The sequence below is a fragment of the Drosophila yakuba genome, chromosome 2R (assembly GCF_016746365.2).
Source record: "Drosophila yakuba strain Tai18E2 chromosome 2R, Prin_Dyak_Tai18E2_2.1, whole genome shotgun sequence".
Taxonomy (NCBI): domain Eukaryota; kingdom Metazoa; phylum Arthropoda; class Insecta; order Diptera; family Drosophilidae; genus Drosophila; species Drosophila yakuba.
This window is the reverse complement of record NC_052528.2, coordinates 19,843,400-19,867,736: the sequence shown is the minus strand read 5'-3', so window position 1 is coordinate 19,867,736 and position 24,337 is coordinate 19,843,400. Positions and strand designations below refer to the sequence as shown.

Here is a 24,337-nt window from a genome sequence, read left to right as displayed (position 1 = left end):
TACATGTTCATAAACAAGATACTTTCCTCTTATAATGATTAGTTTCTTGTTAAAGCATTCTTATTAAAGAGACCTGAACTTAGAATGCAATATGTTGTTATCTAACAAATTGATATCCTCCCTGCAGCAGCCACAAATCAGCCTTGGAGAAGGGTATTCGAGAAGGAAGCAAGTGTAATCCCCTCGTGGATTTGCTGGATTGCCGGATCGCTGGAGGATGATGATGGTGGCGTCAGTCGTCAGAGCGTTTGTTGCACGGTGCTATGCCAATGCCGCAGCCGACGCAGGGCAACAACAACAACAAGAACAACTGCAACAGAAACTGCAACTGCATCAACGACAGGCGCAACAACAAAACATAAATTCCAATGAAATAAGTTGATTTATGCTGCTGCGCGCGCCGTGAGCTGACAGCCCCAGAACTCCGGAACCCCAGAACCGAAAGCAGCACCACTAGCACCACTAGCACCACCATCACCGTCACCATCACCTCATGCCCCTGAATCCTCCACAAGGGGCACCACCAGCACCTCCTCACCCCGTTTCAGTTCCCCACCCCACCCATCAGAAAAAAAAGAAAGGGGCAGCAGCGGCACGAGGTGAAGTCGTCGGAAGACCATCATCTGGTCTTGGGGGTCGGGTACCAGCAGCTCATATGCCATATTTTTCATATATACGACGATATATACTATCTTGAGGAACATTTCTCTTCTGCCTTACCCCCCCTGTTCCGCCACCCCCTTCCGCCTTCCATCGTGTGACGTGCGGCATGCAAGAGTCAAAAATAACTAAAAAATAGAAAATGAATTCCCTCACTGGCGATGGTGTGGCGGCAATGGGGGCGTGGCACTTGGCGTTGATTGAATTATATTTTGTGCACCGGATAGCATAAAAACCAAATGTGCGCCTAGGAATTATTTTTTTTTTTCGACTTTAGTTAAGTTGTTGTTGCCTTTGCACAATCAAAAAGCTTAAGCAAGTTTCATTCGTTTTTTCCTAGCGATGGAAATCGTGACACGAAATTATGCCAGACGTAGTCAGGCGATTATAAATTATTTGACAGAATTTATAATTAATTTATGTAAATTCATGAAAATGTATACTAGCTAAAACCAAGCCCTAAAACATGAAAATTGATAACTTTATTTGCGACTTAATTCCTTCACTTGCAACCAAAGAAGTGGTGAGCTTTAAGTAAATGAGAACATTCTTGTGGAAATTCTCTTGCCATTTCATCAGCATTTCATTCCCACATCTTATTTCCATTGTACTGAAATATAACATTTTCTTCGCTCACATCTCTAAAGATTCTCCCTTTTTGGCCCACGCCATGTTTTTAGGGCCTTTAATTTTATGAGCTTTTAACCCAAAACACAAACATAAGATTCAGAAAAGGGGGCGGTGAAAACCAGCCAGCAAGTGTAAATCATGAAAATTATAAGCCATTTTAATTAGCTGCCGCTGCTGGCTTTTTCCTTTCCGCCCATCAGCATCATCAGAAACACATTTTCTGGCGCATGTTGAAATATGTTTGATAAATTCGCCTCATCCTGGTTCATCTGTTCTGGTTCCCAGTCTTCCAATCTCCCAATCTCCCACCGTTGAAAGCAATTTCCCTCCATTTGCCAAGAAACATAGGTCCAGACAGAAGCCGCGACCAGAGAAGGCTAATTCGGTGAGGCCAGGGGTCAAATAATGCATTTTCCTCATTAGACTGTCTCGGCCTTTGATGTTCTCCTTCGGCCACGCTAATATATACGCCCACATCCATATATAGTGCACACCCCACCTCCCCACTATTGCCCCTCCCTTCGCCTACCAGGCATTTTCGTTTTCACTTCAAGTGATTTGCATTCCCCATCAATGACCCAAACTCAGATTCTGTTTCTGCACAGGGGATTGGATGGAATTGGATTGCTTGATTGGATTGAATATACAAATCCATAGAGGTTTCAACATGAACTTTAAAACGGAGCGACCAAAAAACTAGCAATTAATCTTGTTCACTTTGAAAAGTTGTATGTGATGAAAGGGCCCTATCTTAATTTTAAATAAAACTTTATCAAAAACTATGAGTATTTGATAATTGTATATTAAATTCGCTGCTACAGTATGGCATTTCTTAGCCAAGTTCAAATGTATATAGACATCGTGAGGCAACAAACCACTAATGACTAATTATGTGGTTTTCATTTACGAGTATGTATCTGTCGCTTTGAGGCATCTTTGAGTTTGTTCTTAGAGGCCGCCTCATAAATATCTGCTGCCCAAAGAATTGCCATTCATGTCGTGCACTGTGCGCATGGGCAGCGTGTTCAGGGGGGTGGGGCAGGGGGGTCGTTAAGGTGCTGGGGACAGAGCGATTGCTCTTTTTCTTTCGGCTCGACTGTCGCTGCCTTGTCGCTTTTTGAGCCGTGTGGCGTGCACCTGCACCTGCGCGATAAGATAAGATGTGCCAGGTGAGGAGTGGTGTGGAGTTTGAGAGGGGGGTTTAGAGTTCGGGAGGGGGGTTGGAGAATGAGGTGGAGGTGGGCATCCAGGGGGAGAGGCAGGGAGAGTTCTGGCCATCTTGCGGCGGCTGGCGGCTTGTAAGTAGCCTGCCTTTGTCTATGCCTCAATGTTGTTTAACGTTGTTATTGTCTGCCCCCGGAAAATGCGGGGAAAAGGGGGGAAATAGTGCTGATGGTGGTGGTGGGTGGTGCATTGTTGCTTCTCGGAAATGTTCGCCAAGGGAATTGTGTGTGTGTGTGTCTTTGTGTATGGTACAAAATTGGGGAATTGAGTCAAGTCCAAGAAAAGTTACCCGAAAATGAAAAGGATGAATTTGCTTGCCCAGAGTAAACGAAGGGGAAACATAAAGCAGACAAAGCGCGTCTCAGAAATTGGGAAAAAGCTGAGAAAATGCTACAATAGAATAAGATTTTCCCAAGGAAATTTCCCTCGGATGTCTGGCCATTGAGAGGAAATCAGTCAGAAACATCGGTTGGATATGAACGGAAATTAATTTTTGAGTTTGCTGCCCATAGAATTTATACTCAAACCACATTTAATTAATATTTCCACCCCAAACTCCTTTCAATTGATTTTTTTTATCTCATATCTCAGAAATGAGGCAACAAAATGTGCCCCATGCTAAACTATATTTAGTGCTCGGCTGGCTGTCAAACTTCTGATCGGATAAAGGTAATTGAACTTTCACCACACAAAGTAAATGGATTCTAACGCCATTCGCTATGAACTTGGGTCTACTTCAATTAACATATTTTACCATTTTTCCATTTTCCCTGCCATTCACAAACGTAACCCTTTGCACTGGGGGGCAAGTGACCCACAAAAACCCTTTTCAAAAGAATAACCAAAACAAAGGTGAACCGAAGAACTCAATAAGGAAAATCAAAGTAGGCCACCACGAAGATTCCAGACCCTTCACAAAGATGGAAAAACAAATCAAAAGACGGGAAGGCAAGCAAACTAATCATGCAGATCTGTCATCTGCTCTTTCGCTATTATCAGAGCGTGAGAACTACATATCAACTGTATTCACAAATCATATCTTCACTATAATGTCAAATAATTGCTTACATGCACTTTTGAAATAATTTTGGACCTACGTTTCGGCACTCGTAGCACGTGTGTAATTATTTAGTCAGCCAACGGGTTGCCTTTATTCCACTGCCAGCTCTATCTACTCGTCCAAATCTTTCCCATGCAAGGTGCACTTTTCCCATTACTCAGCGCTTTCCCAGGAAAATGAGTAGGGCGGTAGGCGGGTGGTTGGGTGGTTCGGGTGGTTAGATGAAAGCCCGAACACATTTCCAATCAAAGTCGAGTTGACTGTGACGACGACGATGAGGAGTGCTCTGCCTTAATGTTTTAATTTTTGAGCCATTAACAGCTGCATATTTAGCAGTCTGGCATATGCCGCCGCACCGCAGGGGGGTAAGGGGGGTTGGTGAAGGTGCTGGGTGAGGGTGGTGCAGAGTGGTGGCAAGTACATCATTTCAACATTTGCCAACATGCATTAAACAGCAGCAACAAGATGTGCGCGGAGTTGGGGCGACAACTCTCGGAAACAAAGCCATTAGATATATCGCGTCGAGCAACGCCCATTTTTTGCACATTTTCGGTTGCCCTCACCCACTCACACACGCAGTCAAAGGATGCACACCCTCACTAATACTAACACACACACAGACGAGCACACATACTTCGACACTCTCCAGGACATTTGCAACCCCTAACCGAACAGAACTGAACATCTTACCCCCGAAAAGCGAAAAGCGTTATATCCAGCATATATTCCACGGCTTCTTGTTTTTTGGGCTTACTTTTAGTGCTCGTTCCGTGCTTCCCTGTCCGTTGGCGCAGCAAAAATTAAAAGCATTAAAAATGCCCAGGGAAGGGAGTTCGGGATATAGATTGGATGAGATGGGCTGGTCCGCATGGGTTGGGCTGTTGCACACCACTTCTGGGTCGGAGGACGTACCACGCCGGCGGCTGAGGTGTTGCGATTGCAATAACCTTGCCCGGAAGAAAAGGCGGAGGGCGAAGAAAAAAAATTAAAACCCACAAAAAACACATCAGCCACGGTGGTACAGTGGAACCCAGGGGATTTGGTTTGTGGTTCTCGAGTTCAAGGATGTTAAACTGATCCCATAACTCTTTTCTCGACAACGGGCTGATTGGGTTATTAAAATTAACTTGTTAGTTATTCTATTAAAGATAGATCTTTATGGTTTATAAATTTAACATTTATATGCCATCTGATCTACATCTTCTCAATAGTTTACAACTAAGAAACTGCTGTGAAAAAGGAAACCAACTTAGTTACTAATCCCCTTAGTAATTTGGCTAGAGATCACGTGCATTGCAATTATGCTTATAATACGAGTATACCAACTGCCTGAAATGGGATACTGATTGCATGTGCAAATATACTGGTATCCCGGCGGCAATGTATACAAATAATTAATTAAAGAAATAATAATTCCCGCAACCCTTTGGGCCTTGGCAATTCGATCTGCGATTATGCGATTCATCCCTCGGGACTTGGCCCACTGTGCCATCAGGTTCACCACATAACGGTGAATCGTCGGTCGTCTTTCGTCATCAGTCTCCTGCCCGTAACGACAACAAATCGTTGTGGATTTTTATGAGTTTCCTTCGCAGGCCTCCTCCGATTTCCCCCTTTCGTATAACATACACGCCGTGTTTGCCTTGTGACAGGCAGCAAACAGATTGTTTTTATCCGTGAACCTAAGGATGGGGTAGCTCATCCGCATCCACATCCTCATCATCATCCTCAAGCTCATCCACATCCTCATCCACAGCCTCGTTTTCCACCCAGTGGTGGTGGGTTGCAGTTGCAATTTCCGTGGCCTGTCCCCTTTGCCTTTCATACATTGTATTCCTGCGCCTAGTCAACTGGCTTTAATTTAATTTAAACGACAATTCATGGCACGCACTCAATGAAAATGCTGAAAATTCTGAAAAGTGATCTGCGTGCGTGCGGGCTGTGAGGTCGATGCGGAGAAGCCCTTTACAACACGGCCACGCCCACATTCCGACAGCCGTCTAATGAGACACATTTAACGGATCCCCGGAGGACAGGCACAATTTTACCAATTTCCCAACTATTATTGCAAGGCGAAGCGGAAACACTTTTCATTCATTGCGTCCGTCTGTACACACAGAGTATGCCATAGTACTATGGTACCCCATAAAAGTAACCGTATAGATGCGATGTGTATATTTACCCATGGGTCGAACCTATTTGCTTTTTGTACTTTTATTGCACCGGGATCGCGGAGAACCACCACCACCAACACCACCAACAGCAAGCAAAACGGAGAAAGCCTGAGAAACTGATGGAGGGGTAGAGTTCAACTGTTGAGTAGTGAACGCTCGGCTGGGTTTCAGTTTTGCGAGCGGGTTTCGACTGAATGCATCTCAAGGGCCAAGGTGTGGGGGAGGGGGGAAGGGGGGTGTAGCTTATCAGACGCTAAAGACCGTGTTGAAGATAAGCCCGAGCTTTTCCCCATTCTGATTGCTCCACTAAAGCGCACGACGCACATAAATAAATTGATTTGGGGTTTCGATAAAGTTCATAATACATATATGGCCTGTAACGCACATATACTATAAAACGTAGGGAGGGAACCGATTAATATTGCCCACGTTTCCGGTGTTTGTTTTTTGTTCGATGAAGGGAGCAGGGGTCTGACATTATTAAAGTTCTGAGCACACACAAAAGGGTGGAGGGATCTAATTGAGAGCTTGGGAAACTTAATTTCTGATAGCCAAAGTAAACGAATAGATACGGTTGGGGATACTCCACTGGGTTGCATATATGGAGTCAGATTTGTGGGAATTCTAGGAGCTTTGCAAACAAATTGCCTATCGAAAGGATCGTGCATTAGTTTTGCCAACAGTTTTATCGGAAAAATGCTACATTTAATCCTGTGCTGGAAGTTTTCATGGAAATTGATAACTTATCAGGGAGCAATTGAATGGGGAATGGTAAATATTATTATTATCTTTGATGATAAAATGGGAAATTGTGCAATTAAAGCCGACTAAATGCAATATGTCGAGTAATTTAATTCACATTTCCATCTAATTTACCTCGCAAATGGATGCTGAATGCGACTCACAATTTAAAATCACTTTTAAATGAAGCCAAATTGAAATCAATTCAAATGCGGCACAGAGGCATACAAAGCAAATGAAAGACATAATTCGATTTAAGCCACCGCCATAAGACCCGATTGAGGGCCATTAGCGGGCATCCCCGAACTCCAAGTCGATACCCCCCTCCAATATTTGGACTCAAAAGGAAGACTGCCCTTGATGTTGAAAGAATTTACAATTTTGAGAACTTTCACTCGTTGCCAAGAAAGACTTTCCAACAATGGGAATTCTGATGATGTTAATACCCCCACAAGAAAATCAGACAAATTTATGTGAGCTTTCAATTTTATAATTGTATAAATAAACAACTATTAGCGGCACGAAAATGCGACATAATTGTCCAGTAATCCTAACTAATGAACCGACACAGAAGATGAACATGAAAAATGGAAAATGTGCTGCCCGAATGGTAATGGGAATGGGACTCGGGTTTGGAATGGGATTGGGAATGGGAATGTAAATGCAGATCAGACCAGTCTTAGTCCCAAGATTGGGAGTAGACCACCAGGTGTCACCGTCTCACGGTTTTCCATTGTTGTTTTTTTGGTCGCTGCTTCTGCTGACCAATTCGGACAAAAAATAAACCGAAATCAAATCAACAACAAATAAATAGAAACATTTTTTTTTGGTAGACGACTGGAAAACTAAACCAAAAACCGAGACGAAAATTAAAATGCAAATGCAAACAAGCCCATAAAATTGAAAATATTTAATTAAAACGATGCGACACATTTCGGAAAAATGAGGCGGAAGGTGAGCGAGCCTGAGAAATGCCCAACTTTCCTGGCTTTCAACGTGGGCCGATGTCTACGTCTACTATAGCATGTTGTTGGGTGTCTTTAACTGTTTGCGGCTCAAATATTTGGTTGCAACGAAAATTAGAGAAAAAGAAGCTGTTCCGGGGCCAAAAGGCCGAGGGGTACGTACCAAAAACTACAACAGACAGCGCCTTTTATTGGTTTGTTTGTGAGTTTGTGTGTAGGCTTCAAACGACGAGATGGAGACAACGATGGCGACAATGTGACAACCACAACAATGACAGGCGGCTGGAAAGAGAGTAATGTTCCGAAAGCTTTCGTACCGAAGTGGGAATACCCTATGGATAGGAAAATACAAAAAAGGATTCATACAACTATCAAATGGCTAAATATCATATTGTAGCCCATGTCTTTAACTTTCTTTTGTTTGACATTCAACTCCATTTCCATTTTTTATACATTTAAGAGATAAAATGGTTGAATTTGTACAACTTTCAGCCATAAACATTTACATAATTAAGATATTTGTGGGGCGTGTTACAATGTTATTTAAATATGACAAGAACTTGCAACGACGTTAAAACTAAACTTGAAACATGTAAACAAACATCCGTAACATACTTATACATAATATAGCAATATTCCTTCAAATCAAAACTGGTGGACATACCCTGCTGTGGGGCAGGGTATTTATGTATAATGAGGAGTCGGCGCAGATTTTATTGCAGCATCACGTCCACGTCAACGTTGTCTACCGGATGCCTGCAATATATCAAACGGGAGTCGGCTCTCAAACTGGCCATTGCATCTGTCCCGCTCTGTTTCCCTATAGAGCATCTCCCGCACCCCGACAACGGCTCTCGGTGTTTTGTCTGGCTCACTTTTAATAATTCCGCCCCGAGGCGAGGGACCGAGAAACGGATGGTCACCTACACACAACGGCAATCGGAATGACAAACTATAACAATAGGAATATACTCCAGGCAATCCAATTGCAATGCCCGTCGTCTGAGTGTCCCGCGTCTGAGTTGCCCGTGAACCCCTCCCTTGGATCCGGCCATCTTCCATCTTCCCTCCATTTGTGTGCAGCGAGGCATAGAAATTCCAAGTCCGACTCCCCCAAACTACGGATTCAGTTGTCCAAGCACTGCCGTTAATTATGGGAAGATTTCCCATTGTACAAATGAGTTGGAAGAACAACTTTTGTCAGGCCTAATGATGGGTAGTGGACAGTTGCGGGACAGTCGGACTCCGGGGGAATGTCGCGTCTGGTTAGCTTCCAAAAATTTATAGAAGACTGCCTCCCCTGGATGGCCGGAAGAATGCAAATGGTGGGGAAAAGAGAAACCAAATTGGTTTATTACATTCTTTCATTAGGAACGGGAATGGGAACGGAGACGGGGAGCTGTCGTCCGAAATCAACGACAATCAAATAAAGTTTAAATACATATTTTTATTTCATTACACACTTGAAAGTCTAAGCCCCGAAACGAACCGTGTCTCGAGAGCCGGGGATTTCGATGATGACGATGACGTTGGTGATGATGAGGCAGCGAGTATCTGGCGGATGCGATGCCAAGAGTGCCAAGTGCTAACGATTTGGCAATGGCCAGAGACATTGTCCCTCGTCTGTGGATCCATCTGTCCGTCTGTCTGTCTGTCTGTCTGCTGGTCTGAGTGTCCCTAACCCAACGTGGCTAAATGTTTTTGCAGCTTTTGATTCCTAGAGATGGTGGCGTGAGCGTGGGAAATGACACTCCCACCTCTGTATATATATATATGACCTAATCCACCCTCATAAATCATAACTTAGCCCAGTTTATGGGCCCCAATAAACTTGTCATGTTTTCATGCACTGAGCGCGGGGGCTTTTGTAAAACAAATTAAATATGCAAATAGTTTGTCATATTTTATATTTGCTTTTAATTTCCTCGCGCACACCATTGAATTCCTCGAAACAAATATATATCTCTCCTCTTGCCCTGATTTTTCAGCCATACCCTTCGCTTTATCTATGTCGGGCGATTAATTGGCGTTATAAATAAGCATTAAACGCTGTGGCACAACACAAATAAATTTCAATTTGTTGGCAAACGTGATCGGGGGGTGGGGGCAACCAAACTGAGAAGAGAAAGGGAATCTTTGGGATGACCAAGTCACGTGCGCATCTCTAGGAGCTGGCCGCGAATTGTGGCCGCTTACAGGTTTCGTTGCCTTTTCTTTTATTTATATACCCTGCCAGAGGGAATTACACTTTTAAGGGTGTTTAAAAGTGTACAGTTTCGAAACATTAAAATCACTCTATCTATTTTTTGTTGCATACTTTTCAAGACTTTTCCAAGTAATTGCAAAACCTTATCGAGCTCTGTATATTACAATTAATTTCGTCAGTTATAGTGTATGTAGTCTTCGGCTTGACAAACCCAGCTTGATCCGTTGTCTTTCGCTTATTTTATTTTTTGGCTCGGATTTTTGTTGCCTGACTTTGGCTGACCAAAGGCATCAGACTCCGGCTAAAAATCCAGCTACAGCTACAGCTTCAGCATCAGACTCTCGGGAAACGTCGAACGATTGGCATGCGAAGTGGAGTCAGAGGAGGCGAATTGGGGGGTACTAGGGGGTACTGGGGGAACTAGCCTCTGACATCGACCGACACTCCACGCTGAATTGCGAATGGAGCGTTGCCTACATTGTAACTTGTTGTAGCCCCAACAAATACAACCTCGTACACTGTTAGTATAAATTCTCGCCTTTCATTTTGGCGAGTAGTCACGATTTATGCGAAATCATTATAGGCAAGTATTTCTCTTTCATTTTACGACGTTTTATCTGCAGGAAGAAGACACTTCAATATATATACACATTTATATATATATACGTACATGCATACATATATATATAAAGAGTGTACCCTATAATTGCAGTCGAGTCAATTAAATACATAGATTGCAGCATGTCGATAAGACATTAACCTTCCCTCGCTGATCGCTCTTTCTCTTCCGCACAGTCCCCTCTTTGAACTCAATCTTATTAGTTGTGACTTGAGCTTTTTGTTTTCGGCTTGTCGTGTTTTTCTTGCTTATTTTTTAGCCTTTTACAAAATGGCAGGTCATTTCACTTAGCCAAAAGTGAGGGAAATAGCGAGAAAGGGACAGACAGCAGTAAAAGATAGCCGAGGTTTTCCCCTTCCCCTTCGCTGTCCCTTTTCTTTTTTTTTACATTTTTTGTTTGCCCTTTTGGTGGGCAAATTTATGAAGACATGAAATGACTTTGATGTTTTTGCTGCTGCAATGCGATGCGAAGATGTTTCCCGCTTAAGCCACAATACCCCACCTTACCCCACCCCCACCACGACCATGACATGCAAAGAAAATGCTTAGCATTTTTGTAATTGACAAAATGGTTTATGTTTGGGGCTCCCTACGCAGCCTAGGATTCAGTGCTGCTAATCAAATCAGCTGAGGCATTTGTATAATTTGAATGTCAGGCCAAGTGCAATTTCAATTAGAGTGACTTTACTGTGGGAATTTCTGTATCTGTATCTGTATCTGGCATCTCAAACTGCTCCAATTAATTGGCTGCGTAGTTGAAATTCCCTGCGATAAATGCGATTAATTGGAGCGCTTCCTGCTGACCAAGTTTATTGGCTGGACTCAACACACCCAACACCTGCTGCACTCACATCGACTTTCACTACGCACGGCTAACCCTAATTCCTCCGAAAAACCCAAAAAGACACGTCGAAGACGAGATAAACAAAAACAAAACAAAAGGCACCTAGCCGGGAAGGGGGCGTGGCAGGGGGCGCAGCCATCGGAGTGTGTAATCAACACTTTTATGTGATCCCCAATCCAATTCACAACTAATTACCAAAGCATCGATGGAATAGGAATTGGAATTGGCCTAGGGCATCACTACATCGGTATAAAAGTGTTGAAGGTTTGGGGGAGTGGGGAATTTGGTGGGGAATGGCATTTGGATTTCGATTGGGCATGGAAATGGAAATGAAATTGGGTGGCTCTCGCAATTAACGCTGGCATTAAAATCAGCCCAACGATTCCGTTTCCAATTATTTATTACACTTTGTGGTGCCTTTTATGCTGCTGCTGCTTTTGCTGCTGCTGCTTTTGCTGCCCTATGCAGTTTGTTTAAACAAAATCAATCTAAATCGATTGCACTACATTTGGAAAATAGAGACGTAAATCAATGGACAGACGGAGAAGGAGGTGGGTCTGACCAGCCAACCAGGGACTACCAGAGATTAAAGGGCCCTCGGCGTGGCGATAACAAAGTGGTTTGTCCGCTGGAAATTAAGGCAAGCTGCGCCAAGTGAAGGTGCCGCGGGCAATGCCACCAAAAGAGGCAAGTACGTGTGCGTACTCTAAGTACACACACTGGAATTTACAGGGTATCGAGAGGTATGTACAGTAGTATAATCTTTGCTTCTCCAGCTTATTAAAAGAAGAATTATAAATGAAATATAAGTCATTCCTATTATCCTTTTTTTAAATTCGATACACGGTGAAATAAATAAAGGAGGTACTAGTTATAGGTTTCCTTAAAAAGAATACAATAAAAATCCTATAAATATATATAAATATATATATATAAATAAAAATCCTTCCTATATTTAAGAATGAATTTGCGTCACTTCTCCAGCTGTGTATTTACGTAAAATACACAAAGGAAATAAGTTCTTAATTTATGCCGTCCAAAAAACTCCGTACATTACGTCCATTAGTAACCAAAAACAAATCCGAATGGTTTGACAGAAGTCAAGAGTATCGATTAAAATGCTTTTATTGGCGCAAATAACAAAGGCCATTGAAAGTTACAACGGAAAGTGGCCTCGACTTAACTTCTGGCATGCGTACCTTTTATGATAAAGTCATTTAGTATGTGCCCCCGCCCCAGCCCACACTTTCCCAAGGATATCGGTTAGTCGTGACTCCCGATCCCACGCTCCCTCCTCAAGTGTTTATTTACACTTGTCTTATGTCTTATTTCTTGTTTGGAGTCTTCGGCGTGGTTTCTTCTTTATTTTTTTTTTCCTTTTTTTTTGTTTTAAGTAAGCGATTAGTGGCGGGAGACAATGAAAATTTGTCACTTGACAAGGCAAAAACAAAACGATTTCCATTTGCCCGACGACAAATGAGACATAAGGCAGGCATAAGTGGATCCCAATTCTGCCCCTTAAATGCCAATGTATTGGAAGTAACAGCCAAATCAACAAAACAATCGTCTTGAGAGGACGTATGTGGGATGGAATGGGATGGTTTCTTATGGGATGGTATGGTATAGTATGGTATGGTGTGGTATGGGATGAATGGGAAGCCCGCACACACACACTCGATGATTGTTATTAGTACATTTGCTGTGGAGTATATCTAATTTGCCATTGATGTGTGCATTAAGTTTGTACTGGGCGGCATAGGGCATAGGAATTGTCGTAAAGCATTAGTGTCCCCCGAGATTAGAGCGAATAGAGAAGATAGGCCGATGTGGAAAGAGGCCATGGCGGAAAAAGGCTGGCTCATCGCCCTTTTATTTGACATTGGGCAATATTTATTGCGAACTCATTTCAATGCTGGCAGAAACTAGGAAGAAAAGCTGACAGCGAGTAATGTACAGTAGAACTAGAACTAATGTACGATGATAACTATAGTAGAATATAAAAGTTTAATTTTACTATGAGTATAATTGAGAAATTAAATATGTTGTTGTTCTACTTGATGAGAAAATAAGATTTTAAACTAGCATTTATAACTTTGAAGAGGTCATCATACAGTTAAAAATCAAATACCAAGTTAAAATAAGTAAAATTGTAATTTTAACAGCGCTTTATGAAGTGTATTATTTGTCACGTAAGTGAGACCCACGACAGTTCCTTTTAGCCAGATTGGACTGTGGAAGGATAGCGCAGGCGACAAGCTACGCAATTCGAACAAAGCGGAATGGCAAAATACGCCATCAAAATAAATAAAAACAGGAGAGAACGGAACTGAGCGAAGGCGAAAACAAATTCGGTAGCACAGCATTCGGGGCTTTGGGCGGGAAAGAGATAGAACGAGGGGAGGGTTATACGTTACACTTCAACGTTACCGTTACGTCCCACCCAAAATGTAATGAAATCCTTTGTGTGCGTGCGCTTACGTGTCGGTGCGTATGCGTGTGTACCAGTGTGTGTGTGCGTTTTGTTTGTCAACTTTGGCGAGGCGGGACATAAAAATGCTAATACAAAACACTAGAGCAAATTGCGGCAAAATAAGTTGTGAGTGGCGCTGCATGAAGTGTGTGAGTGCCGAACTTGGCACCAGCAAACTGACAAACTAACTTTGCTCACAGGATAAACGCAAGGACACTTACCGTTTTAATCAGGCGAAAACACCGCTAATCCAATCGTAATTGTAACACCCACACAGACAAAGAAACAAAACACTAACACAACAAAGACACTAATTTTCGGCACTTTGCAGACGGAATTTAAATTCGACTTTTGCGCTTTTCTGCTTTGCGGCTGCTGCTGCGATTTGTGCTTCAATTCGATTCGATACGATGCGATTCGCGCAGACAAACGAAATTCAGGAATTTCAAGTGGAAATCTCGTTTGAGCACTTTTCGACCTGCGACTTACGAAGGCGGCGCGGCAGAAAACTTTGGCCTTAACTTGGCTTTAAAATGGCCGTGCAAATGTGACTGGCAAAGAACGCGCGACTCCAATTTGCCAATGCATAAGTTATGTTTTTTGCTTAAGTTTGGCAATTGCTAATTCTTCGGTCTTCGATATCTTCACTTTTGTTTTTTACTTCATTTGTTTTTTTTTTTTTTTTGACGCTCTACGCGACGCGGTTGAAAGTGATGCGTGCGTCCGCCCGCTTTCGTTGCCGTTCGAATTTTTTATGTTTCTGTTTCGCTGCCGTGCAGTGTTACCAGACGCTGAGTTAGCTTCACCCGGCACGCTCCAAGCAGGAATTGCCTAAAAAATACCACTTTCCCACTCATTTTAAAAGTTGATTGTTTCGACGTAAACTTCTTATATTATAGTTAATTGGGCTCAGAAAACTTTTTCATTATTTACATATGGAATATAAATAATAATAATAAATAACAAATAATTAAAATAGGCAAAATAACGGTATTGCAAATCTATTTTTCTGTGTGAACTTCACAAAAGTTATAGTCGGGACTCAAACCACTTAAACTGGTTCTTTGAACCAGCGCTGCCATGTGTATCAAATATTCGCCGCCAATTCGTGCTGATTTGAAAAATCCGCGGATTAACTTTTTTGCAGGCCAATCCGCACGCAATATGCAAGTCACACAGAAAACACAAGGAATTGCGTGACATTTTAATCGAAATATGCAGAAACTTCCCGGCCCGCCTCATTAGGCGCCTTTGTTGGTTACGCCCTCCTGGACTTCCGTTTATTTTCACTTTTTTTCAACTGGTCACGTTTGTTAATCGGCTTAGGGCCAAGTACGTTTTCCCTTTAATAGATGGCCCTCGAGAGCAGGGCACGTAGGTCTCCCATTGTTGGGATAATTTTAAGGGCAACTGCGCAGACAGGCGCGATCCGTAAGCCTAAAATATGTGTATTGGATTGAAATGGGGTGGGTTGATCGACCGGCAATACCGGTTATAGGGATCAGAAGAGCTCACACTTGGGAATACCAACTAGTTGTTTTCGTTATTATTCGCATAACTACAAAGTTATATTCGTATTTAGATAACTAGCGCTAATCAAGTCTAAGAAAGCAAGCGGATATGTGGATCGCATAAGAGTTACGCTATGTACGGTACGATATTAGTCAGTTAAATCACAGATGTATTATTTCGCGCGCACTCCTCCGCCTGTCCAGCCTCCAGTTCGAGCTCCAGCTCCACGCCAGGCGTCCTATCCGGCGGCTCGGCGTTCAGCACAAGATTCTCTATGGATCGGAATGAGGCGTCCTCCAGGTGTGTGGACATGGCGGCGGTTGGGGGACGAGGCAGGGTGCTGGCAGTGACCAAATGTCCGCCTCCCTGCGACTGGCGGTGTCGCACCGAGGAGCGTAGTATGGTCACCACATCCTCCGCCGTATACGGCCGCCTCTCCAATGTCGAAGCCCCCGATCGATGCAGTTTCCTGCCCAGGGATTGCGAGCGCTGGGCGTAGCCAACGGGACGCTGGTCGATCTCTATGGACTCGGGACTGCTGCTGGCAGCTGGCGAAGGATCCGCGTTGAAACTACTGCCAGCTGGATTGGTCAGTATGGTCAGGTAATCAGGCGGTGCCGCTGGCGATGCGGACTCCGCATCGAGTGAGAGCACGGGTCGAGTTCGACTTGAGTCTCCCAGAACCCTGTGGATAATAGGACATTAATAACTTATTTGTTTGTATTGCGGGATGGTTTTTTTATACCTTCTCACGCTGCGACGAATGCTCTGGCGAAGAAGCTTGGCAAGGCGGGCCCCAGTGGCCGTGGTGTAGGACGGAGGTGGTGTGTACTTTGGCGGAGCGTCATTCTGTGCATCGTGTTGGTCGCCCTCCGTGGTCTGGCCCAAAGCATTACGTCGACTTTGGGACGCCGTTTGTCGGGCAGATGGACGGCGAGGTTCCTCCCCCTCCTCGGGCGGTCGGTACAGCAGCTGAATGCGCTAAAAGACAAAGGGAACGAGCATTATTAAAGTGGTAAGGGTAAGCCAACTAATATTATAGACTCACCTCCAAGATATCGGGAGGGCCGTGGGCCAGATATCGGTAGATTTGAATAATAGCCGTCACGGGAATGACTAATAGCACTCCTATTTGGATAAGACTGCCCATCTTCCTGGACCAATAAGTAAAGTATGACTTTCCACGCCAATAGTAGAATTGATTCGACAAGGAAGCCTTGTAGTCCACGACTGACAATGTGATCAGTCCAATGGGCAGCAAAACGTTCCAGGACAAAGCCAGAAATGCTGACATGGAACCACAAAGTCTCAGATCGTTCACCAAGTCATCGCCGTTGTAGGGACGTCCCCGTATTAGAAAGACGCCAAAAATCTGAGCCGTCCAGATGATCGGAATGAACCAGGAGCCGCCCAGTAGAAAATCTACATAGTACAGGATCGAGATGCCCATCTCGGTGGCGAATGGGATGCTTAGAAGCAGACCAGTCACGCAGCTCAACAACACCGAGCTCGTGGAATTACCTAAGGCACTTGAGATGGGTTTCCACATCACACACAACTGCGCTAAGCCGAATCCGGCGAAGGTTGCAAAGGCCACTGCGGCCCAAACCCACGATATGCTATCACTGGCCAGCGAGAGCACGGCCGGAAAGATTTCCGAGATGAAGCGCAGTGCCTGGAACCCGCTCTCCACGTGAATCATGGTGCGGTTTCTTCTGTAAGTCTCTCCAATGAATGAGGAGTAGTGAGGAATCAGCGAGCGCGGGTAGGAAAGCAGATATGGATTGGTGTTTGATTGCAGCGAGTAAATAGACGCGTAGCAATCAGGATTTTCTGTATAAAATAATGAAATTAGTTTAAAACTAAAGGAAAATATGGTTAAAACTTACCAAACGATCCTGGCACATAAACATAGCCATGCTGCCAAAGAATCTGTGCACAACACAGAGCTAGCAGTGCCATTAAGCCCAATCCGATGAGGGTAAACAATACCAGCAGAATCGCATCCCTCCTCAAAGCGGCCTTGTTGGCATTGGTGTGGCTTCTGCTCGTAATAGCGATTACGGATGCACCTAGGAGACCCCAAGTAAGAAACGTTTCCTGCGTGGCCGCCGTCCAGCTGTTTGAATTCACCAGAAAGTCATCAAAATCGCTGGCAGCAAAGATATTCTACAAAAATTCAAACATATCGATTATTTAAAGATTTTTTGATGTCTGGTGTCAAACGCACCTGTATCCTGCTGGGATCCACGACATAGACAAACTTCGCCGTCACTACCGCAAGCGCAACCAGGGGCAGAGTGTAGATAATGTAAGCCAACTTCCCCAAGGACTTAAGACCCTTACAGAGGATGAGGAACACGGCCGCCCAGATGAGGGCCAGATAGAAGGCCAGCTGCTGAAGGAAGTGGCAGTGAGTCAGTTAGACGGGAAGCGGGATAGTGGGGAGGGTGGAACTTACCCGATCATTCACGTGAAATCGTATTCCGCTGGCATCGGGATGTTTGGCCAGATGCAGCCGCTGCAGCACCACCACGTTGAAGTACTCGGCCACAGTCTGCGTAAGGTTACCAGTGGCATTCGATGCATCATAGCGATAGGGGAAAGCCATCTCCTGCCAGCGATATCCACTGCGAGCGGCTGTCGGGAACACATCCCTAAGGTACACTAAAATCCAGGCCAGTGATACCGTGGAATACAAGGCCAGAAAGCACTGCTCCATTACCAGCGCTATGCCCACTCCTGCGCAAATCGGACTGATCTTCCACATGGAAACGGGTCCAGCGCGAATTTTGGCACCCAAGCACATTTGCAGCCACAAAAGTGGGATGCCGAAAATTACTGAGAGCAGAAGAAACTGCAGCAGAAAGTTGCCACCAAAGTTAATGGTGAGCACGGCAAATCGGCACATATTAAAGACTCCCAAAGTGCATCCAATCAGGGCAAGGGTACGACTCCCGGCGTGGGGCCACTGACTGTTGAAGCCGCACTTCTCGCGCAGCAGCAATTGCAGTTGGTGCAGCGGCTCCAGGGGGGTAGTGCTACTGGCACTGCACATTGTCGTGGTTTGCACCGGATCCGGTTCCTGATCCTGTTCAGCAGAGCTGCTTCCGCTGCTGCTGCTGTCCGAAGGCAGGGAAACTGGACTGGGCATTCGGGACGAGCGCGCCGAGCTGAGTTCCGAGCAGGTGGACATAATTGGATGCGTGGGCGTGTCCTGTAGCTGCGGTTCCCTTAACTGCACGCGCGTCGGAGCGCTCTGCGGTCGACTCTGGGCTAGAATCAAGGAGCGAACTGGGGTCGGAGGTCCTTCCAAACGGCGACCATACTGGCGGGGTCGCGGCTCTTCGCTCGATGCCCGTGCGTTCGTTTGCAGGATGTTGTCGAAGATGTGTGCCTCTGTGAGCATCTGAGAGCCTTGCGAAGTCGCGGTTGAAGCTTGGCAATCGCCTTGGGAAAAACAGCGACGCATTTCCGCATCGCGTCTTGGGGGCAACTCCACCAATAGGGTGGGTATATCGTCTTCCTCTCCTCCCGCCTCAACTGTAGCTTTGGTATCTTCCTGCTGCAGGGCGCGACGCATGGACTGTCGCCTCCAAACGTCCATCACGGGTTCCGTGGATGTCTCCAATGATCCGGAAGAGGAAGCTAGAAAATAGCCAAGTTTAGAATAGTGTTACATAAATTTTAGCCGACCTAAGAGCAAGTTCAAGCCAAATTCTATTGGATTACCGGATGTTTTTGGCTTGGCTATTTACTTAAGAGATACGAACCTATTTGGCTTGTGGGCCTTATTGAACAGCTGAACGTCTTCCTTATTTGATGCTCTCTTTGGAAATCACCTTGGGCCGCCTCCTGATCATCGCTCCTCTTTTTATTTGCCTTCTTTTTCCTACTTAAAGGCAGAGTTCTGGTTCTAGGCTCTCTTTTCAGGCTGGTGTGGCCGTCAATGATGATGAGCGAGTCTTCGCGGCTTAAGGCATTATCCATCTCCTCCAGGTAGTTGTCCAGATCCATTAGATAATCCTCCACCTTGTCATCGTCGCTGCCGGAGTTTACAGATCCGCTTGAGCAGGTGCCATTCAGGTGCGACACATCGTGTACATCCAGAATGGCATCCAGTTCGCTGAGCACACATAAGGCTTCATCCGTTTCAGCAGCTTGTTTGATTGGCGTGCTCAGTGGCGCCTGTTGCATCTCCTGGCTACCACAGAAGGCACTTCGTTCGTCCCCCAGATCATCACCCAATCTGAAGCTGATGGGTTGCAGCTGAAGAGGTTGCTTTGTTTGCTGGTGAAAGGATTGGGGCGTCTGCTGTATCTCGATGAGGTCCTCATCGCTCAACTCGTCGTCGTAGTAGGCACAGGCCTGCCGTATCGATTCGCTGGACAGGCTGTTCGAGAGTCCATACTGCTCCTGCTCCAACGGTTGCTGTTTGCCGCGGGCTCTTTTGCCAGTTCCAGTTCCAGATCCCAGTGCTGCTCCAGAGGATGCTCCTCCCGTTCCTGAAGGCGGCAGGCTGGAGTAGGCATTTGAATTGCGCTTAAAGTCCCGGCCTGCTGCTTGCTGCTCCTTACTGCTCATCTTGGTGCATTGCCGGATGTCGCAGCTGATTTGTCCTGCCGGCAGTGTTGGGAAGCTTTAAAGTCGGTCCTGCGAAGGATAAAAAAAGTGTTGATTAGGACCGCACATTTAAAATGGTAACAAATAAAGAACAAATAAGATTCAAGAAGTCAGAGAAAGCAAGAAAAAAAAGTAGTCAGTTGGTTTTAAGTGGCAATTAAAGCATTTTCTCTTTGCTTAGATAGAATTTTAGTAACATGTATCTTACACAAAAACTGTGAAGCTAAGTGATTTATTTAATTGCATTAGGAACTAAATAGGAAACTGTGAAGGTGAAATCAGTATTCTAACCGGTTAATTGCAAAACATTTTTCAGGTAAAAGTTTGAAAAGTGCGAAAAGGTTAATAGAATAACATTTAAAGGAATTCTATTAAGATGTTTTAATTCCGAAAACGTTCGATACGAATAACTTTAACAAGAATTTATGATGCATAAAGAATGTCAATTAATTTGATGAGCTGGCATAAACAGTCATAAAAGTTCACGTCATAATATCATTAAAAAATAAAATCATTAAAATATATAAAATAATACATAAAAATAAAAGGAAATATTCTCATACAGTATGAAAGGCATAAGGAACATTTTAAAAGTGAAAGTAAGGAATCACTTCAAAAGTGTGTCGCACTGCCTTTAATGGTGACTAATTTACGAATGACTAATGTTCATTTGGTTAACCGTTCGATTAAACGGATTTCTCCGTTTAGTGTTTTTCTTATTTGTTAACTAACTAACAAAAGTCAACAGTCAATTGATGTGGCTACTAAAACGGGCAAACTAGCTGGTACTAATTCAAACGAGTTATTTCGTTAGAAAGTATACAACTTAATAACCGAATCGAAAAACGATAATTAGCGAACAAGAATTCCATAAAATTGTGCTAAATAAAGCGATGATTCCCAAATGAAGCTCAAGTTAGACAAATTCACATTGTTTTTATGAGTAATCCAACCTTCTCATGGAGTTCAAAGCTGTATAGCATTTAATTGAGTGTACCCGCGATAAGACCTGCTCCCATTTAAGTACAGATTACGTCAAATCAAATGAGTTTTTTCAGTTTTTTTTGGGGAAATCCAATGATAGTAAATGACCTCCTTTAATTGAGAGCCCTAGAAAAGAGTTTGTATAAGCCCCACAAGCGTATCAGAACCACTGATTGGGACAGGTCAGTGGGAAGATCACTTTGCATTATATGGAAAAATGCAATCAAATGCAAACAAGCGCGTGCTCTGGCGTTTTTACGATTGTTTGCACGTGAGTGAATCGCGTCAAGAAAAAATATGAAAAAAAAATCTACAACAGCTGCTGTCAAATGGTCGAGAAAAAATATGGAAAAAATTTTTAATAGTAAAAAAAAAGAAAAAAAAATGAGCAAGTGGGCAAGGCGAAAAAAAATAAAACAGCAGGAAAGAGCAGAGCTCATGTTCATTCAACTGATCAGGTGAATGTACTTCCGTTAATAATTTGTTAAGGCACGATATAAACAATCAAATCGGAAAGGGAGTGCTGGAGTCTAGGCCTTAAAGGGGGAGATCGTTGGCACGTTACCTCGATTCACGTCAAAATTGTTTTATATTCGCTGGTTTTTGTTTATTCGTATGAATACCCTTGAGTGATGGAGTTTATTCAGTATTAATGGAGACATTTCCGACTTGTTAGCGGCATCACTAAATGATTCGATATGGCGAATTCCAAATAAACGTGAGTCCTGTGGTCAGGATTGCAAATGAAACGAGGCAAACGGTGGTGGTTTTCTATTGCATGTGGCAATGTTGTGTTTAATCAAAAGCGGCACACAGTAGTCATGGCAACCGGCGAACTCAACTTGCATAAGTTCGTGCAGTTTGTTTGCTGTTCAGCGGTTATGCATCTAAGCAAACATTGCTGTTTTTAGAAATATGAAAGTAGAAAGACTGTTATTTCACAGACAAGTGCACATCATACCAGCTATTCAATGGATTATGCAACCATATGGCCAAATCAATAGGTACTAGAGCATCTGAACTTCGACTTGGCCAACTGCCCTTATCAGTTGCTGCTCTGCGATCTGCTCACTGAATCACAGAGTCTGGTTTAGCTTTGATTTCATTTTGCATACGCTTAGCCGTGACCTTCGTAGCAGCCATAAAATCTCCGAAACTCACACACGCGCACGCGCACAACCAGTCTTGCACTTCTTTAGCTTTTGGTAATATACACATGTACATACATACATATGTACATGTGCGAATGCGACATGGGAAGATGGTGTGGCGTGGTGGTAATAGAATGGGCAGCATCCACACATTAATTGGTGGCCCAGAGGTCAAATTATTTAGCGAAGCAGCGCCATTGATCGCAAATTCACATATGTACACAAACAGATGCAGATACATACATAGAGATGTATGTATGTATATACCAAGCAACCACGTACCGTTAAATTTCGCTGGCGCTCTCGTTTTCTGGCATTTCTCGCATTTTCGCACCGCGCACAGAAATGTAAACAAAACAATTAGAGCTGCCGCCGCAGCAAGTGCAACTCACAATCGATCGGCAACTCCGTCGAAGGTCACCTCGCCAAATGTTGGGGCTAAAATGGCAACTCCCATGTGTTGTGCACTAATGGCCAAACATCGCTGCCCGCTGGCCAACTTGTTTTCCTTTTCTATTCGTGGAGTGTGCAATTACAATGAAATTGACATTCACCAAGCAAATAAAACTAGTTAATGCTGCCACGCACATACATGTATATGCACACACACACACACACACACAAGCGGCAAACTGGGGAGCTGGCTCCATTGTGCGTGAGCAGCATGTCCGCGTGTGTGTGTTAGTGAGCGACTAGGGTTGCAACTTATGCTGATCGCGAGATGCGAGGCTCTCAACGGTTCGATCTGCGATGCGGGCAGGTGCCGCAGCCCTGGCACAGTGGAAACCGGCTAGGAGTAACTGGAAGTACTAAGAACTACCGTGCTCTGCTTAATCAAGCAGCTTACAACATAATGTACACTACTACTTTAAGATTTAAAGTTTTATAAAAACAATTTTCTCAGACTGATAATGCAGAAATGTATAAGGCATATGAATAAAACGAAAAAGGGCACTTAAAACCTTATTCACTCGTAATGAGCTTTAATGGGTTTAATGAACTCCACAAATGGGGGCAGCGAAATACAAGTGTGTTATGCAAATCTGTAAGGTTTTGACAGTAACTGCTTCGGATCAACCACGGATTTGCTCAGGGCAAGTTCACTGTACTTCAGCTATCTACCACCATGGCAGCTACTCTTGTAAAACATCAAACGTTGGGATCGGCACGTTTTTATGCCACTTCTTAGTAGGCAGATAAGTGCAGCAAGTGAGGGGTGCGGCTATCGCATTCGATCCCCCCTTTCGGACTGGCTTATGAGTAATGTAGTCAATAAAGTCCCCGCCGACTGCAACTGCGCCTCCAATTGAGTTCAATATTTAAGGGAAGCACTGGGTCAATTGCTAAACAAACGTTGTATACACTCCACAGATATGGATATAGAAATTCTGAACACATTCGCAGTCCAGATAGCGGGAATTTGTTATTTGTTTATTTTTGCATTCTCTTCTGGCAGGCGGAAGAAAGAGAACGGTAAAAAAAAAAGCCCGCCCTGCTTTTGTTTTTTTGCGCTGTTGAAATTGTATGTATTTGCAAAACATTGCCAACACACACACGGAAACCCAAACACAGCCACAGGTTATCCAGAGTTTTAAATGAATAACCGTTCCGAATAAAAAAAAATAAACGCTGATTGGGCTTTTGCGGTTCGCTGGGGAATACCTTAATGGGTGGATTGGTCATTCTCTTCAGAAGGTATGGGGGTTGGGGTAGAGGAAGGTGGACGCACAGCTGTTTTCAGCGACTGACCCGAAAAGAAAATGTGAAAAACGGAATAAAGCCAAGCGCGTATGCGCAGCACGCTCGACCACCGAATTTACGGTGTGTACTTGTGAGATTGAGATTTTCAGATACGTGTCGTGCTCTCTCTCCCCTCCCTCCCTTCCACCAACCATCTCTCTATCTAAGCAACGCTCGCTGAGCGTGTGTGCGTGCGTCGCTTTGTTTCTCACCGTACGAAAAAGTGTTTTTCGAAGAAGATTCCAAAATGAAAAGGTAGCGGACTGAAAGGGTTTTTGCTGGGGCGGGGGTAAATGGTCACTGCTTGCCACACTACACTATACTGCACTCTCTGTCCCGCTCGCTCCCGCCCACACTCCGTAAAATGCAGCAGTAGCAGCAGCACCACACACACACACACACACACACACTGGCACTCTTCCTTTAAAATACTCGCAGAATATACTCACACACGAGCGCGCGTTTGGTAATTTTCGATTTTACATATAAAATTCGCCGTGGCTTTGGTTCGGTTCTTCTAAAATTTTTTCACTAGCTAATGCACTTCTTGGCGTTGGAGCTTGTGTGTTTTTCGCGACCAGAGCTTCATTGGAGCTCGCTTACGAGCAGCGCACACGACTTCACGCGGAGAGCTGAAAACGATTGCTTGGATACCAATATTTTGGTACTTTTGCGTAGAGCTGTCAAAACATCGATGTCACTATCGATAGTATCGAACGAGCACGGCGATGATA

General features: G+C 44.2%; 2 protein-coding genes across 6 annotated transcripts in view; both read right to left on the bottom strand.

Annotated features, from left to right (window-relative positions):
• LOC6531514 (protein slit) overlaps positions 1 to 14,344 on the bottom strand; it is a 53,362-nt gene extending 39,018 nt beyond the window's left edge. For 3 of the 4 annotated variants that reach the window (XM_002092277.4, XM_039373299.2, XM_039373300.2), the window contains exon 1: positions 13,815 to 14,344. The gene's annotated coding sequence lies outside the window, so the exon portion shown is untranslated. The remainder of the gene's footprint in view (positions 1 to 13,814) is intronic. The other variant, XM_039373301.2, reaches the window with a different exon arrangement.
• Positions 14,345 to 15,117: 773 nt separating this feature from the next.
• Positions 15,118 to 24,253, bottom strand: LOC6531512 (sodium-dependent transporter bedraggled). 2 transcript variants are annotated; one of them, XM_015195881.3, is made up of 8 exons: positions 24,053 to 24,253; positions 18,879 to 19,758; positions 17,567 to 18,753; positions 17,336 to 17,503; positions 16,995 to 17,274; positions 16,154 to 16,938; positions 15,851 to 16,086; positions 15,118 to 15,790 (listed from the first exon to the last, which is right to left on the bottom strand). In XM_015195881.3, exons 2-8 carry the CDS (start codon positions 19,687 to 19,689, stop codon positions 15,262 to 15,264), a joined length of 3,996 nt encoding a protein of 1,331 aa, XP_015051367.1. In that variant the 5' UTR covers positions 19,690 to 19,758; positions 24,053 to 24,253; the 3' UTR covers positions 15,118 to 15,261. The 2 variants fall into 2 exon arrangements, with proteins under 2 accessions (XP_015051367.1, XP_039229236.1); XM_039373302.2 differs by having other exon boundaries at positions 17,336 to 17,500.
• Positions 24,254 to 24,337: the final 84 nt, after the last annotated feature.